Raw genomic sequence first — 19,292 nt, forward strand, 5'->3', positions numbered from 1 at the left:
CCCCCTACCCACCACCACCAACCCAACCCCCTCCCGTGGGCTAATTAGGCCCAGCAATGCTAGCATTCATGGCCTCCCCCCCCCCCCGTCCCTTCTGGCAGATACCCCCAGCGCTGGCACCCTCTGCGGCACTCAGCGGCCGAACGGCTGGCTGGCTAGCTGTACGGCTCAAAGACTAGCAGTGGTGAGTGACGCATGAGAATGAATAGGTGTGGCTAACAAAGCGTACTGACGGACTGAATGGCTCAGTGATGAAACGCTCCCTGAAACGCTGGCACTAACTCAAATGCCAGACATGATGAATTGATGATTGGTTCCTGGCGGTCAGCTGATCCGGAGGAGGGCATTATTAATAGTATAGGTTGGGTTCGGTCAGGAGTCCCGGCCCCAGTTGTCAGGTGATTGGCTGACTGAGCGACTGGTTGGGAGGATGTGTTGACTGGTTGTGGGTGCGTCCGGGATCTTGATCACGTGTTGACTGGTTGTGGGTGTGATTCATGGTGGGCTGGGGGGCGGCCATGACTCCACACCAAGACAGAGCTCTTGCTCGCACGCACGGGTTTATCCCACGTTGAAAAGGAAATTTGGCATGTCGATAATGAACAGTATAGCCTGAGTAGCCTAAGCAATGACCACAAATACGTAATGTCAGAAATGGTGAGAATCAATTTAACAATCTGCATCTGGCTGATTGAAACTAAATTCTGTTTGGTTCATCGAAAGGGTTTTTTCGAATGTTGAATCGGCTGTAACAACAGATTGAGAGTGTGAATAAGCTTAATATTATCAGTGGGCATTAGACAAGGTTCACCCCTTATTCCAGAAGTTCCACAGGTAACTTTCCAAACCACTCATACTTTCACTAGGGCTGGAGAAAAGGGCATCAAGGCAAGTATGCGCTTTTTAAATGCAGAAATGAGAGACACGAAGTGAAGGATGGAATGGGAGAAGAGGGAGGAGGGAATCGAAGAGTTCGGGCTAGCGAAATCCAACGTCATCTTAGCGTGATGTTTGGAAGCTATTTTCATATCCTTTCTTGCTCTGTTGGTGTGCTTTGAAATGGTGTGTGTGTGTGTGTGTGTGTGTGTGTGTGTGTGTGTGTGTGTGTGTGTGTGTGTGTGTGTGTGTGTGTGTGTGTGTGTGTGTGTGTGTGTGTGTGTGTGTGTGTGTGTGCGCGCGCGCGCGCGCGTGTGTGTGTGTACACATGTTGTTCTGAAGGATTAGGCTTAATAAGATGGCAGTCTGAATTTATAGCGCCAATATTTCTCGCTGGGCTAAACCCACGGAGGTTTCAGAGTAATAGATGTTCAGAGTGCATTGCTTGACATGTGCCCGGATACGATGAGGCCTGCGGGATTTTGAATACTTGCACTGTGTGTGTGTATGTGTGCGTGCGTGCGTGAGTGCGTGCGTGCGAACATAAATAAACTCAAAGACAGCAAGGTGATATGAAGACAAATCTGGTGGTATAGCCGGAGGTAAACAGTACGCATACAATGTGTAAGAGGACATGTGCAGGTTTGTTTGCCTCAATTACCTTCATAACATATATATTTAAATATATTCAATACACAAATGATATCATCAGAAATAAATCCATATATATATATTATACGACCTAGCAAGTACAAAATATCTGGAATATCTAACCAAAAATATGTTAACATTTGAGATATTTCTAAAATCAGTAAAAAGCTCTGTCAGCTCCATCTTTATCCCAGTGTAATGAAAACAATGAAATATCAGGTTCACTGGACAGAGGATTGAGTTGGTGCTGCTCCACATGCTTAAACCAAACGATTGACAGCTCCATCCTAAGGCAGAGAGACCTTGAGTATAAGCACCTTGCCTTCGCTCTCCCGGAGGCCTCGGAGCAGGGGAAGAGTGGCTAGCGGTCTGAGGAGGGACTCCTAAAATACACTCTTTTTGTGAAAGTCAAGCATGCCCCCTTAAGGCCTTCACGGGCCACGCAGCATTTTGTCAGCCCCGATGGAGACGTCAGCCCCTGGGGGACACACCGCACTACGGAGTGGGCGGGGGCGGGGGGGGGGGGGGGGCTTTCACCAGGTAGCTGCAGTTGACTTTCGGAAGGGAGAGCTTGTTTTATAACAGGGAGAATGGGGGGGGGGGGGGGGGGGGGGGGGGGGGGCTTGGTGGCTCAACACTGAGCTGGTGAGCACACCGGCTAGTTGGCAGTACACCTGGTGGAGAGACGGGTTTGATTCTGAGCAGGGGTCTTATATGTTTAATTCCCTTTAACTTCAAACCTACTTTCCTTCTGCCCTTCAGAAACGTTTGTCTTAACTACGTCCTCTGACTCGGATTGTAGCCACTACATTCATCGAGTGGTCCAGCACAGGGGAACACGGTCAGACTCTCAAGAGATGTGTGCAAACCCTTCAGAAAGTCATGAAAACATTCAGACCGATTGCATTGATGTATTAAGATATCGATACAGCTGTGCTCTTTACATTGGGGTCAATGGCCATGTTGAAATGATAAAGCTAAAACACATGTTTGGATACTTCAAAGTATCCAGACATGCACCCTGCAGTCGCTCCGTTTGTAGGGCCATCTGGAGGGGAGAAACGGCACTACAACTCCACCGTCGAGTTGGGACATCCAACGCGCAAAACAAATGAGCATCAACTGTTCTGTCCATAAAAGCAAATCAAAAATGGATTAAAAATAAAATACGGTCTGGGTGTCTGGACCATGGCTGCTGTCGGAGCAGTTATTGGAAATCATTACGTGTGAATAAAAATAAATAAATACGCCTTTGAGAGAAGAGAGAAGGAGGAGGAAATAGAGCAGAGGGTAGTAGACAGAAGGAGACACAAAACAGGAGACGCACGATTCCCCGAAAGAAAAGTATTTGACTCACTTTACTGCAGAAACAGCCCGTGGCCCCATGGGGGCCCCATGAGGCCAGCGCTCTAACGAGAGGACCAGAGAACAGGAACCAGCAGTCCCTCCTACATAATGCAGCACCCGCCCCACTTCCATCCACACACACACACACACACACACACACACACACACACACACACACACACACACACACACACACACACACACACACACACACACACACACACACACACACACACACACACACCCCCCTGCCCGATGCACCATCCAACTTTCCAGAAATAACTTGGTGAAAGAAAAGTCTTCGTTTTCTTACAACGCCAAAGGCAAATACCCAGTAGGCAAGAGGAAGGATTTTCTATTGGCAAATGGATGGATGGAAGAGGGAGGGATGGATGGAAGAGGGAGGGAGAGAACATTTCTGTCACTGTGCTGACGCCGGGCCTTCTCTGGTGCTCCGAGATCTATTATTTACCTGGACAGCTCCGCTATAAAGTGTCATCTAACGCCATGGCAGCGTCCCAAGGAAGAAATAATACTAAATAGAAAAATAGATGGTAAGAAGGTGCCTGGGGCTGTCCTTGATTTTCAATAAAAATCACACTCCATTCTGGGTCAACTAGATTGTCAAACTTTAACAGTCAACACTTGGTTTGATAATGAGGGGTTTCTTTATTTTCGTAAGAAAAAGGAAAGTTATTACTTTTATCGTCCAAGCTATAATAATGACAGCTCTCTTTTTGTTTTTTTTATGCTTCAAAATAAAAGCTGTGGGATAACGATTACTTTTAACAACCTAATTCATGAGTCCCTATTGTTTCGGGCACTTTTAAAAATAGGAAGAAACAGTGAGAGTGATTTTGTGCCGCTCTAGAAGACGTTTCTCTGAGATATTCCAAAAATGTGACAGCACTAAATCATAGATTATTTAAAATAAGACAGAAGGGGAAAGAGAAGGAGCCATAACCATGATTTAAGTAGGAGCAGTCATAGGATTTGAATTGTTCCAAGTTAAAATTAAATTTCCCAGTAACACTGAGGTTTGTGGTGGAATATGATATGTGTGTGGAAATAACCTAATAATTCCCAATGTGACAATTAATTGACACTTATAATTGGTAAAGCCATTTATTTTAAAATTTGAAACCAATAAGTCAATACATTTCTTTGGGTTATTTAACACAACATTGAACACATTTACGCAAGTGACTTTTTATTATAATGTCTGAGGCCCCGTTCACACGAAGCCGAAACGGGCGAAACCGTTACGGTTTCGATCTATCCGGTTTCGAAGTATCTCCGTAAAGACGAAGCCAAGCGAAACCGGGTAGATCTGTAGAAACGCTGTAGTACACATTCCAGGCCCATAAGGGGCGCCTCTTCTGGTACAGAAATCCAGAAGAAATGAAATAAGAAGAAGAGGCGAGCATGCGTATAAAGGCTGCCCTTATGCGCATGCTCGCATGTGATTTCTGAGACTCCGCGGGCTTAAGAGCCATTGGCTAGGAGGTCGAGGGTTGGGGCGATGACGTCATGGTTTGCGGTTTCAGTCGGTTTCAGGCGTACACATGAATCCAAAACGAAACCGGGTAGATTTGAAACCACCTCCGAGGGTGGTTTCAGAAGTTTGCGGTTTCGGTCAGCGGATTCGCCGGCTTCGTGTGTACGGAAGGCCGAACCGTACAAGACCTTTGCGGTTTCGCCATGAAATCGGCTTCGTGTGAACGGGGCCTAAGTCAATGGCTAAGAATGGACGTCAATATGCACGAAACTAATATGAAAAGAACCTTTAGTTATCACCAATAAGGATTTTTTCTGAAGGAACTTGCTTTAGCTTCTTAACATAGCAGAACATGATGACCTGGGGATGACCCCCTCATATCTATGGCAGTGGAAACAGTCTTCTTGTGCCTCACACAAACCCAAAAATTTGAAAGAAAAGCACTAACAAAAGGACACTAATAGAAGGTATATTTAGGTTAACAAGCTCTCTAGAAGAGAATTCACCATGGACCCTCGATGACATGAGACACACACACACACACACACACACACACACACACACACACACACACACACACACACACACACACACACACACACACAGCTTCCAACCACCACAGCAGCAGCAGGCTGGTTTATGTCAAGACACGACCGAAACACACCATGCAAAAATAACCACAAAAAAAAGAAAACGGACATTTAGAACCAGTGTACCTTTTCCTCTACCTTGTACAGGCAATGGCTCCAGAAACCACATCAGAGACCTGTGTGTATGTGTGTGTGTGTGCGTGGGGGGGGGGGGGGGGGCAGTTACACAGCCAAGAACTGTTGCCTAAATAGACAAACTACAAACATATGCACGTTTCCCACAGACGAACCCCACCCTTTCATCTAAAATGAGGCACGATACTCCACCCACTTATTCAGGAGGGGCAGGAAAGGTCAAAGTAGCCAGTTACCACCCACATCACAGCGTTGGTGGTGGCCTCCCAGACACTAGTACTGGTCTGTAGGAGGCCACCACCACCGCTGAGCCCACTGGCCTTGCGCACCGAGCAGCCATCTTGGCTCCATCGTGGTGCTAAACGGTAGCTGGGTGGTGGAGATGCTACGGCTGCTGCTGCTGCCCTACCTCAAAGTGTAAGTGAACCCCCTGGCTCAGGTCGGATTCAAACACTGAGATTAAAATAATGTGTTTTGGGCTGAACGTTGGTATTTTATTCCTCTTTTCTCTAAATGAGGGTCTTGTTTTAGTGGCATAATGGCATAGCGGACTATGTGGGGGAACATACAAGACATATAATCAATGTACTCCTGGGAGAAGGTTTATAACCCGTCTGTACTGACTGGCTCACGGCATTTCAACAGATGATGATATCATAATGCAGAGAGCAAAAAAAGTGAGCACGATCTTCAGAATTATCGACTCAAAACATGCCCAATGCCACTCTACTTCTTTCCTTCGTTTCTCAGAGTGTTGCATCCCAAAATCAATCAGGGAAGAAGTGTTCTTATTAGTCAGTAAGCCGCAGGCAACGGTCAGAATTGAAATCGAATCATACAGAGGCATGCGCAGTCAACCAGACATGTTCTCACAGCGAATTTCACTTACATCTGACGGATGGCGATGGCCTTTCCAACAAATGACACTCAAATTATAGGTAAGACTTCGCTCTTATACGGTACCCAGAGCCTCTTTGATGGATAACGATTATCTATCAACTAAAAAATAATAATAATCATACATAAAGCCTGTAACAAGGGTTTTGATCACAATGGATCAAAACCAAATTCCTCATATAAGGAATAAATGTATGTATTTTTTGCAAAACAGAAATACCTACCAACAGAATACTACGCAGTGGTTGTAAAGGAAGGGGTGAGATGGGGTATTTAGTTGAGTGCAATCTGTAACCTCCTTGCTGCTAAATTCTACACACTAAGGCTTTAAAGAATAATAAATGACATAACAAAACAACGATAGGACAGAAGTATCATTCAGAGAAAAATAAACTGATTCTGGGCCAAAAGTTTAAAAAAGATCGCCACATCTTGAGACCAACGTCAGTCTACACCAAACGTGTCCTTGTTGCTCGATGCTTCATTCAGTCACAGATGGTGTGAATCTTTTTCCAAGTTAACATCAGTGCTGCCAAAGTATAGTCTGTCAAAACTGACTCACCGCAGTGTGTGTGCGTGTGTGTGCATGTGTGTGTGGCGTGCGTTGTGTTCCCTCTGTATTTGAGCACTACGAAGGGTAGCTGGGGGCAGCTAAAGAGAAAATTGGACTACAGAAAAAGGAATGGAGCTCATCTAAATTCTCAACAAGGCTAGCGTCAGACTTCCAGTGAAGCTGACAAAAACGACACACACACACACACTTATAATTTGTGACTTATAAGTCACAAATTGCGCAACATGTATGCCCTGAAACACACTTAATCCCCCCCAATGCACATACACACACTTAATTCACACTTTCAGTATCAATGCATATAACCGTATTACCTGTTTACATTAATGCATCATGACACAAATTACCCGCCATCACACACACACACACACACACACGCACACACAGAGACTCACCTGGATGCCGCGGAGCTTCTTCCTGCCCTTTTCCAGGTGACCCAGCAACCCGGCCTGCTGCAGCTCCCAGCCGGGCGGCCTGAGCAGCCGGTCGTCAACGGATACCGCCTTCCGCAGCGCCACGTGATCCTCAGATCTCGCCGGGACCGCCGGTTCCACCGTCGATGATGATGCCGTGGACGCTGCTCCTCCTCCTCCACTCGCAACTCGGTTTCTACTTCCTCCTCCTCCTCCTCCTCCTCCTCCTCCTCGTGCTGCTGCTGCTGCTACTGGTCTTCCTGTCCCCCCATTGGCCCCGGGGCCCGACACAGGAGACAGCTCCAGGGCCCCGAAGTCACGCAGAACGGAGCCTGAGGAGAAACCAGAGACACTGGCCGTTATCATACACCGTCCAGGTGACAATGGACAGCCTTATGCCTCTCACACACACACACACACACACACACACACACACACACACACACACACACACACACACACACACACACACACACACACACACACACACACACACACACACACACACACACACACACACACGAATAGGGGAGCTGCATCCCTGTGGGCCGGGAGCTAACTCAATGAGCTGTGAAAGAAATGAAAGACACACACACACAGACCAACCGACAGACACATCTAGGGACACACACACTCTATAGAGTGACACACACACAACGACACACAAGTTGTTGTAATGTATAGGGAATTGAGTGTTCTAGTTTTAGATGATTTTGGTATGTGCAGCATAATAAAAAACGTTGGCACATTGCAGTTGCATTTTCTTAACATTCATGGTTCAAAACACAGGGGATAGCTGCACATGGCCTTACCTACGATTCTGTTTGAAGGCCAAAGTGTGGATTGTGGAAAAGTTCCTTCTACAGATTTTATTATGAAGGAACTGAGAGAAGATATCGACATTTGAATTGACCAGAAAAACAGGTCAATATTTAGTTGAAACTCGGGTAGCCAATGTCCTTTGATGGTGGTAACAGCCACACACACACACACACACATACACAAGTAACAGGGTGCGCTGGGAGCGAGGTCTGATGCCGTGGGAGTGAGGGTCCCAAGGGATGACTTAACGCTTTGACTGCAATGTCTGATCAAGCAGCTCCACCATTTGCAATTGGGGCTAGAGCTAACACAAAGGCCACAAACAAAGTCAGATGGACTTGTGAGTTTCACACACAAGATTGTACTTCTTTCAAACAAATACTTTTGCTCGAACTGATTTTATTATTACATTTCTCTTGTTTTTATTTCAGAAAAATAAAATGGCTATCAATAATTTCATTATCATACTTATATTTCAACTACAATGGGGGTGTGTGTGTTTATAGATATACGTCTCCATACTCCATGTGTGCATGGTAAGAGTATATGCTCTTCAATCATTGACTTTATGCATACTGGTGCATCCCGAGATGACTTGATGTTGTTGTAGGTTCCTGCGTTTGCATTGAGACTTATACATGAATAAAAAGGCCAGCCTGCCTGTAGATGTGAATTTGTGAGTGTATGCTTGTGTGCGTTTGCGTTCTCCAGTATCCTCTTTACAGGAATGAGGGTACAGGCTGCTAGCGCATGCAGGACACCGTGGGTGGCTACAGGTCAGGAACGTATCAGGTTCAGGTGTGTGTGTCTGCGTGTGTGGTACAGCAGCGTGTGGTATCGGCAGGCTTGCATGCATTAAAAATGCATAGGAGGCCGTGGGGATTAATACACTAATTGCTCTGCAGTCCCTCAATAGCATTCATCCTGTCCGCCGAATATTGGAATAAGCAGCAACTCCTGAATGTCACATCACTGTGATTATCTGACTCATCTGTGTATGTAGCAAAACAAATCAAACGTATAACTGATACAAATATGGAAACCTTGTACTCTTTACACTGATTTCTTTGAAAGGAATCTAAATGGATATTTCAGTCTTACATTAGGGGTCAAAGCAGAGTGGTAGTTCATGTAATAAAGATAGGGTATTTCGGTAATTGTGAGTGCTCTCACGATTGCCATAGGATCAGACAGGAAGTCTCTGTCGACATACAGGTCATGTTCTGCACTTATTGAACTACTGTACAGTGTGTACACAGGTCCAGGATAGATGTATGGTATTCTTTTCCTCGTCCACCTGTCTAACAATAGACATCCTTGAGCAAGTAGCAAATCCCCTGCGCCTTCGTGACATGCATCTGAATTCACCTTCGATAGAAAGCATTTGTCTGGCTGAAAAAGGGTGACCTTTTTTGGATTGGCTAGGTTCTGTAAAACGGACTGACTTTCACCTATGTCTAGTTGGGCAGTGAAGGGGTCAGAATCACCAGTATGGGTGTGCAGATTCACTTCCCGGGAAGTGGAGAAATGAGCGAGGTCGAGAAGCTCAAAAGTAAAATAAAGAAATGAATGGATATTTGTGTTGGCCGATCCTTGAGAATGTATCGAAATAGGTTATGCAGATAAATAGCCCGCTTCGATATGTTGAGAGACTGACTATGAATCATAACTATAATCATAACTACAGAGTACAGACTATAATCATGTAAAACTGTTTAAATGGCGAGTTGCGATATGACCAGAATTAGATCATCCGATGTTGCTGTTAGAAATAAACTGTTTTATCATTAAATGTGAAGCATCACATTGACTAAAACTATTACGGTACACAATAGTTTTGTGTATTGGTGTTCACTTTTAATTAATTTATCAAGTAGCAATGCTAAATATGTGCTGCCTATGGCAACCAAATCCGATGTATCTTATTTTTTTTCTCAGTTTATAAAAATGAATGCTTACATTGTTTCATTTTCCAGCTGAATCAAAGGATGAGTTCAGCCTCTGTGAAGTTGTGGGCGGCATTGCCGTTATTTCACTACAGTTTATAGAAAAAATGATTCAACAGAATTAATGAAATGGAGCTCATTAGCTGAAACACTCATTTAACATTGGTTTACACAACGTTAATTAGACATCTGACCTTCACGGAAGGATATCAATATTCTTAAAAAAGGTCAGCTTACGTAAGGCTAGGATGTTTCACAAAACACAAAAGATTAAAAACAGCAGGAAAAACAACAACAACTGATGAGCTGTAATCAGTCACATCCTGTTGTGTGCCGGGACTCTGTTTGGCAACATGGTATTAGATCTCGAAAACAACAAAAAAAAAAAACCTGTCGACACAGTGGTTGAGAGCTGCGGAGACGGTTTCCATGGCAACTGTTGCACCAGTGCAGTCACAGAACCGGGGGGGTCGGGGGGGGGGGAGATATGCCACAGGAAGGAAAGACAGGTGAAACGTAAAAGAAGAGGTCGAGAGCAACAAGGACAGAACATAGAATGACAAGACGGACAGCGAGAAGTTGTTGATACATACCCTCAACTTTCTTTCTACCAATTCTCTCTCTGTCTTGCGCTCAAACACTATTGCACCTCAGGGAAATGCACTTTGTTCATTTGTGACGTTGTGTGGTGGGGGTTAAGACTTCACACACACACACACACACACACACACACACACACCATTTCAAAGCACACCAACAGAGCAAGAAAGGATATGAAAATAGCTTCCAAACATCACGCTAAGATGACACAATGTGTCATTATGCAACCTCTTCAAAACAATATCCTGTTTTATGAATCATACTTCCAACTGACTTGCGCCCCGTAGCTAGAGCTCATAGACAATTCACTTCTTCATCTTCAGAGGGAAATAAAGAAGAGACAATGCTGTGAAAGAGAAAGGACGATCAAATCTGTGGGGGATTTCACACATAGTGGCTTTTTGAAAGGACAACACAAAGGGACACACAGAGAGAGAGAAGCAGATCAACAGTGAATATAAGACAAATAAAAAATAAAAAATGAATGGCAGGGTTAAGGCACAAGGAAAACGGAGCACAGACAACATTTTGGTATGCACTCATCTGCATCACACACACACACACAAATGTCGGTTTGTTTAGCCTCGTCTGAATCCAATTACCCCCCCCCCCCCCTTACGGTAAAATCAATATCTGGAATTAAAAAAGAGGCGAAGGGAAAGTGCAGCAGTAATATGTGCAAGCATGTACATGCACCAAGGCTGGTTGATTTACGCAGGTTATATTGAACTGCTAATTGGTTTAAACATCTTTTTTTTCGTCCCCTCAATAAAGATTAATTTTAAGAACCTTCTGGTGACAGTTCAATTGTGCTGAAATGCAGCTAAATCGTTCAGGGGAAGCTAGGCAATATTGTTTTCGAAGCTGTTAATAAATGTAAAAAATAACATAATTTCAAATGCATAATTCTTCTCATTCTTCTTGCCCCCAATACACTAAACAAATTCTCACTCAATGATTTGAAAGCTATCGTGAATTTCTGCCTCAAACCAGGGATAAAGAGAGAACGGAACATTGGGTTCAGTTTCCATGACACTGGCAAATGTGAACACTTAAACCACGGTGCGTGGATAACCTCTTGAACCGATCAACACGCAGCCTTCCCGCCGTTATCCCCTCTGCTCCGATTCGCCGCTTAAGTCACAGCCCCCTCTAGCGGTGGATGTCAGAATTGCTGAGCATTGACGTCTAATGCGAGTAAGAACAGCATAAGATCAAAACAAGGGAGGAAAATGTTTGGAGGACGGTTGGGGTGAACTTAATCACGGGATCGGATTAGATAATATGTATTATAACGTGTATTTAAAGATTACACAGAAACAGTACTATAATACTTAAACAATCAACCATTCTCTGGAACTATCCTCACATCCCTGAGATGTATTCTTAAAATAATATCAGTATTTCCACCCCTTACAACAATCTGGAAGTCTAGACCAACTGTTCATGTACACACTACAAAGCAGAGTATGCCATTATAAAAAGAAAAAGCTCGTCACCAACAGCAACACTACAGAAATGGAAAGATTAGACGAGGACCAGGAAAGAAGAAGAGGAGAAACAAAGCTGTATTCATGGAGGGAGGAGGGGGAGAAGGATGCTGGGGGATGAGGGATGGGGGGGAAGATGAGATGACTGTGTGGGTTTAATCGGTCCCAACAGGAAGTGCATTATCATTCTCCAGAAGGGTGGGGCGAGGAGACACTTGCTAAATGTCAACACTGTGAAACTCTGTCCAGACAAACGGGACCCTAGTGAGCATGTGCACACACTTGGGTATGGGTGCGTGTGTGTTTACACTTGGGAATGTGCACATGTGTGTACACTTGGGTATGTGCGTGTGCGCATGTGTGTACACTTGGGTATGTGCATGTGTGCATGTGGGAGTGAGATTGTTTCCCAATAACTTTTGATGTTCATCTACCAAGTGAATTTATTGACAATTGATGAAGACCATTGCCAAATTTTATTATTTGAAAAGATAAGGCTTGTTTTGCCATTTGGAGAGCCGAATCTTCAAACTCAAATATTGAATACTTTTATAAGAATGTGTCTCTCTTTTATAAGAATGTGTCAGAAGCTTTGGTCCGTAACTTCCATCGATTTGTTTCAGTGAAATCCATACAGATATAGCAAAAGGACCTTCCAATAAGCCATTCATTGGATACAAACGACGACAAAACAATAAGTAAAGTAAGCAAGTAAAAGTAAGAGATTGACAGTTGATGGTAATCATGAGACACCATGTGACAGAGAGAGGCAAAGGAACAAAAGAGCTATAGACAGGATCACAGACAACACACACACAGACAGACAGACAGACAGACAGACAGACAGACAGACAGACAGACAGACAGACAGACGGAGAGAAACAGACAGAAAGACAGAGGCAGACAAACACAGAAATTTAGAGGGAAACAAACAGATGGTCCAACCGACAGGAGCAGAGACGGACAGATAGACCCACCTCCTGCATTCCAGCGAAGCCCACCAGGACTGGCCCCCAGCCGTCGGCGCTTCCTGACACTTACCCCTCCCTGGAGGGAGGGGACGGGCTCCGCCGGCGAGGTGGAGGGGCTGGGGGGAGTCTCTGCTGAGGTCGAGGTCTTCCCCGAGGCGGAGGTCAAGGCAGAGGCTCTCCCCAAGGTGGAGGTCTTCGGCAAGGTGGAGGTCTTTGACGAAGTGGAGATCTTTGACGAGGTGGAGGTCATCAGCGAGGTGGAGGTCTTCGACGAGGTGGGGAGGTTCTTTGATGAGGTGGAGATCTTTGCAGGGGTGGAGGTCATCAGCGAGGCGGAGGTCTTTGCCGAGGTGGGGTTCTTTGCAGAGACAGAGCTCATTGCAGAGGTAGGGGTCTTTCCCGAGGTGGAGGTCGTCGGCGAGGTGGAGGTCGTCGCCGTGCCAACGGCCGAGCAGGGGGTGGAGGAGAGGATGGGGCCGAGGGGTGTCATGAGGAAGGGGGTTTCCGTCCCGAGCGCTGCTTTGAGGAACGCCACCTCGCTCCCATGAGGCCTGGAGGCAGGGGGACCCCAGTGTGTAAGAGAATGACCCCCAAAGTACAAAGGAACATCAATACTTGATGATAAATCTATGTAGCCCGATCAGTCTTGCTCTGGACACTGTATGTGGGTAATGATTGGATGTCTATCATTGCTGTGTGTATGATTAACTGTTTTATTGTGCAGTACTTTTCCATTCATTATTGTATTAGTTGTTGCTCTTGTAAAAAGTACAGACACATAAAACACATGCAAAAATAAGTTGGAAAGAAAGTAGTTCTCTTACGTCGTACTTTACTACTTTTTTAATGTGTTTTGTGTTTGTACGTATGATCGCACCCCTCTCTTGACACAGAACTTCTTTGTACAGCATGACTTATGTTGTACTGCACTGGTTTGATGATAAAACACTTTGACACAAAGACGGAGAAATTAAATAGCTCATAGGGTAGGGTGACAGTTGTCAATGTGCAGCTCCACTGGAAGAGAAGGCTGCCAGCGTTAAGTGGGTTAGATCCCCGATCTTAGGTATGTATGCACTCGCGTTATTGTAAGGCGCTCTTGATAAAAGTGCCCACTAAATGGCAGATACAGAAATATAATAATATATAGGTCACCTCAGAACTCCAGTATTTGTCAAAGCCTAGTCGAGGAGCCTTCGGAAAAATGTGGTGTTCCCAAAACAAACACTGCATTTCGTATGAACCGCGACAGCTTCCTGTCTCTCCATGTCGGCACCAACCAGCAGTGGCTGATACAAACACAATGAGAAGGCCTGCAAACTTGATGATCATGTTCCCATGAAACACCAATCAAATGCATTTTCCCCCACTCAAATGCCCATCACAACCTACCACCAGAGACCAAGAGGAGGTCTTAACTAGAAACTCATATATTCATGTTGACACACACACACACACACACACACACACACACACACACACACACACACACACACACACACACACACACACACACACACACACACACACACACACACACACACACACACACACACACACACAAGGAAAACAACTTGTACAAAATATTACAAGACTCCCATACTCCCCCTGCGGCTGACATCATTTGTTTGCCTGGCATGCCGTCGATAAACTGTTATCGCAGTCATTACAAAGGGCGGTCAACTATAATGCAATCAGATGGAAACTAAATAATAGTATTAGTCAAGATTTCCAACAGAGAATCACAAGTCTCTTCAAACAGCCAATCCTCTCTTCGGTCTAAACTGTCAGAACAGGCCTATTGGGCTGTTTGTCATCAGAAGATGAGTGGTGGTATTACAGGTCTATTCAGCCCTCAGCCCTGTGACTGTACTTGTCAGATATGCATCCCAGGAAGGACAGAAGCCGTTCTACTTATCTGAGAAAGGCCTTACTAATCAGCTTGTTTTGTTTGTTTACCTGCGCACACAGACACAGACAGACAGACAGACACACACACACACACACAAACAAAATGAGTTACATTAACGTATCGGCTGGAATAGGGGATAACAGACAGTAACTTGTGGCGGTTCTTATGCTAATGAGGTTGTGTGTTTGTTATAGCACTACGTGTTAACTGAAAATAAATCATTTGGTTGTACTCGGCATTTGTCCTGTAATAACAGTCCTGCTGTTATTATTTTAAGAGGAAATTATTATAACCTCGGTCTAAAGAAATGATAATAATATAAAATCTGGAGCAGAATCTGAAAAATATTATTATTTGTATCATTATTATGATACTACTCATCGACAAAAGGTTTCTCCACTACCTCGCATCTGTGACGACGTAGCTGCGGCTTCGCCATGACCCCCGGACGCGATCAACGCCCTTCGTCCTCTTCCTCAGTGAGAAGAACCCCAGCACATCCTTCCAGCTCAACATCTCCAACTCAACAAGAAAGGGCGCTCCACTGACCCCTGCAGTCCCTCTCTCCTCTCTCTCTCTCGCTTAGCCTCATGGTCCGATGATGTGGCCGTCGTATATCACTTGCTATATGCTCCATACATTCTACTCCACCTCCACCCCAGACAGATGTGGCCGACTTGCGGCAAAGTGATCAAATATATCGTTGTCGTCTTTGTTTTTACAGATTCCTCGGTACTTGTTCCCGACTCGTAGTAGAGGTCTACCGTTGAAGGTGCTGCCCTGCTCAAGTGTTTCAATGCCCAGCGAGGTTTTACCTTACGGGCGCGTGCGTGTGTGTGTGTGTGTGTGTGTGCCCACCAATTATCTGTGTGTGTGCGTGCGTGCGTGCGTGCGTGCGTGTGTGTGCATCATGTATCATGGCCGTGGCAACAAAGCAAGATCAGTTAGGGAAGCTTTTGTCAGTGAAAGTCTACCTGCCTCTAAGTTACCAACTAAAACAACACTCAGTTTCTACACACACACACACACACACACACACACACACACACACACACACACACACACACACACACACACACACACACACACACACACACACACACACACACACACACACACACACACACACACACGATTGAAAGTGCTAGGCAGAGCAGACAGACACACTAAACACAGCTAAACCCTGCTGGAATTTATCCTATGGTAATTTCCATTGTCTACCTGCAACCCAGAGGGAGATATTTTATCAGCTTATGTGTTATCATTACCCAGCCAGCCCATAATGATTGCTATTTCCTCATCACCTCACCGCATAACAACCAAATCTATTGTTTCCCCTGCCCCCCCTGCTGTGTCACTCTGCAGTCCTAGCAGGTCTGTTCTACCTAGCATACCGATAGTCATCGTCATGGTGCCAGACACAGAAAAACTTTATTAGCAAGGATAATAGGTTTACTGGAGAAAACGTGGCTAGTTATACGATGAGGCGACTGCAGATGGTGAGAGAGAGAGAGAGAGGGTGAGAGAATGAAAGGGTAAGAGCTTTTTTAAAAAGGGAAGAGAGCATCAGGGAGAAGGTGTGAGGGAAGTGATTTGGAAAAACTGCAGAGTGTGAGGGGGAGAGGGAGGGGGAGAGGGAGAGGGAGAGAGAGAGAGAGAGAGAATCCTCTAAAACTTCATTAAAAAGACATCTGGTGGCCATCGCCGGTTTTAATCAATTACTCCAAGCCCAAACTTCTTATTAAACTCAGCAGGAGGCAGAGTTGATTCAGAGTCCTTGCTCCTAAGCTAGTTCCTTGGGAAGCACATGATGGAGTACGTAGCAGGGGTACGCAGCAGTGATACTACTACTTAAGGTCATTGTCTTTTCTTTATGCATTAGTGGGGCTGGAGGGGGCTGTTGTGATTGGCTGATTACCTTTCCGGCATGGCCCGCCTTCTGGTGTCGCTGCAGGTAGAGAAACAAGGGTTCGAAGGGACGGATGTGTTTGAGGAGGAGGAGGAGGTGGACAGGGTGGACTCTAGGGCCCTGGGGAGCAGAGTGGAGGGCATGCACAGCCATGTCTCCAGGTCAGAGAACTTGGAGTAGCTCAGCATCTCCAGAACACTGTGGGTCAAGAATATGAACGAGAGTTCAAGTCAGGACACAACGGAGGACACAAGTTTGAAGAAAGATAAAACTGGGAGCATGGCTTATTTAATTATTTATTGTTTTTTGAATTTATGCGTTTATTTTTGGTAAAGAGCAAGAACAAGCACTTCCCTTGTGCACACACACACACCCACACACAAAACAAACACAGCTATCAGTGGTCTGCATATCATTTTTTATAGAATTAACAACTGTGACATTCTAGAGAGGCTGTAAGCCTTGGTGCGTCATCCTTTTTGAAAGGCCAAAATATTGGGAGATTAGGTTGTTGTTTTTTGTCCGCCTGAAAGCCAGCCCCAGCTCGGCCCCCCATTAATACACTGCGATCAACCCGCTGTCCCTGAAAAACCAGTACATCTAGATAACAGATTAAGCTGTAAGGTGAGGCCCTACAGGGTGTAATTCACCTGACATTCGATGCCTGGTCGAAACAATCATAGCATTCATCTGTAATGTGCTTTTAATATAAGAGTTTTGGCATAATTGCATTATCTCACACACACACACACACACACACACACACACACACACACACACACACACACACACACACACACACACACACTAATATAAATTATAAAATGTAAGGCCTACCTATCGTCCCCAACACCGGGGATGTCATCCTTCTCCTCAGCCGGTTGAAAGACACATGGCGTGGTCCGCGAGTCTCGCGGTGACAGCAGCATGCGGGACTTATCTGAGTCCACAGACATCGTCAGCCATAGCTGTTTCATAATGAGAGGGTAGGGCCGCAGGTGATGAGCAAGGCATTTCAACTATAGCCTTCATCAACACTGGGATGTATGGGTCAATCACATAGGCCTACATCCTGTTGACCTCAAAGCGACTTATGTCACATATGTTATAAGAACGGCGTAAGTAGGATCGTTCCCAACGATTTTCTCTTAACGTTAATAATCAAGTCTCTGTTTCTTACACTGCAGACAACTATTATGCATAATAAAGGCGGGGTCAATGCAGCCTGCTCTTGCACCTCGCTCAGGTGGTCAGCCTATGGGAGCGGGTGTTTGCGTGTTGCGCTTCACGTGTCCCGGCTACTCGGACGCTGCTGAGTCATGACACCGGCACCTCCTTCCAGGGCAGTGTGTGTGTGTGTGTGTGTGTGTGTGTGTGTGTGTGTGTGTGTGTGTGTGTGTGTGTGTGTGTGTGTGTGTGTGTGTGTGTGTGTGTGTGTGTGTGTGTGTGTGTGTGTGTGTGTGTGTGTGTGTGTGTGTGTGTGTGTGTGTCCGCACATGAAGGTGTGCTGCTGTCAAAATCCATGCGGGTAAAACGAAACCCCCGACTGAACGTGGTCTACGCTATTGAACCAAAGAAACACGTTATAAAGTGTAAAGGTAAAGTGTTGTCAACTGGCCAGTGTAAACCTTTGTTAGCGAATGGCGCAAATGATCAATCACTGCAATCTACGAATAAGCGTATCGCTCTGTAACAATGTTGCGATGCATTTGGCACGAGCGCCATTAGTTAGAGTTTAAAAGAAAAAGTTTTGCCTGGATAGTAGTTACCGTCTTTTGGATCTTTCTTCTTGCATTCTAACTTTTTCGGAACAATGGCATCTGTTTGGAGGATCCCATCTGTTCAGTCCGTGGTACGTGTCTTTTTGTCTCTGCCTTCCTTGCTGCCTAGCAATGTAAAACATCCTAAAGTCAGCTAGGCCGGATGCGGTTCATATTTCAGTCAGAGCGTGTATTTTAGCCTACTTACCACACACAGACGCCCAGTTCCAGATCTGGGAGCGGCCGAAGTTCACTTATGTTGTAGCTCATCAGCCAATCAACTCGGAGTGAAGCTGCTTCGGTCACGGCGACAGTAAAGTAAAGGGTGATCTCCATCTACTATTTAGGAGTCTATCCATCTCCCCTTCGACATCACCACTGGCCGGACAGCGGGGAAAAACACTATTTCTGGCCTCCCCATCTGCTCGGGATTTAGGAGTCGACTGTCTTTGAAGGCTTCATCAAAATAAGGCGACAGCGCAGAGGAGATAACTTTAGGGAAGGAAATGCTTATGTTGTTTGGCTATCCGCCCCGAAATTACTGGACTGCAATTAGGCTACATCTGGGCAGTTTGTATAAACAAACCGTCCATGGAGAAATATTGCTATGGACATGATAACACGCTGTTTGGGGAAAACAACGTGAATGATGTGTAGCATGCTGTGTAGGCATTTCTTTACATTCTCTTGTTAATCTATCATGGAATTTATGATCACTGAACTTTAATAAAGGATACTTTTATTCAGATACTAGCTATCATCCTTGCAATTTATCTATTGTAGTAAACAAAAAAAAATGAATATGAAATAACAATGAATGACCACAGTGGTTAGGCCTACTGTTTATTCAATTATTGCCATCTTTATTTTGTACCGCTGGACCACACTGTCAGTGAACGTG

General features: G+C 45.2%; 1 protein-coding gene across 2 annotated transcripts in view; it reads right to left on the reverse strand.

Annotated features, from left to right (window-relative positions):
• ankfn1a (ankyrin repeat and fibronectin type III domain containing 1a) overlaps positions 1–18,767 on the reverse strand; it is a 100,172-nt gene extending 81,405 nt beyond the window's left edge. The window contains exons 1-6 of one of the 2 annotated variants that reach the window (XM_030340193.1): positions 18,600–18,767; positions 18,401–18,517; positions 17,469–17,599; positions 16,641–16,829; positions 12,817–13,361; positions 6,964–7,313 (exon numbers count right to left, since the gene is read on the reverse strand). In XM_030340193.1, coding sequence (XP_030196053.1) covers positions 6,964–7,313; positions 12,817–13,361; positions 16,641–16,829; positions 17,469–17,587 — 1,203 coding nt within the window. In that variant the 5' untranslated portion in view covers positions 17,588–17,599; positions 18,401–18,517; positions 18,600–18,767. The remainder of the gene's footprint in view (positions 1–6,963; positions 7,314–12,816; positions 13,362–16,640; positions 16,830–17,468; positions 17,600–18,400; positions 18,518–18,599) is intronic. The other variant, XM_030340194.1, reaches the window with a different exon arrangement.
• Between the last annotated feature and the right edge of the window lie 525 nt (positions 18,768–19,292).

This window comes from Gadus morhua, chromosome 18 (assembly GCF_902167405.1).
Source record: "Gadus morhua chromosome 18, gadMor3.0, whole genome shotgun sequence".
NCBI classification, from domain to species: domain Eukaryota; kingdom Metazoa; phylum Chordata; class Actinopteri; order Gadiformes; family Gadidae; genus Gadus; species Gadus morhua.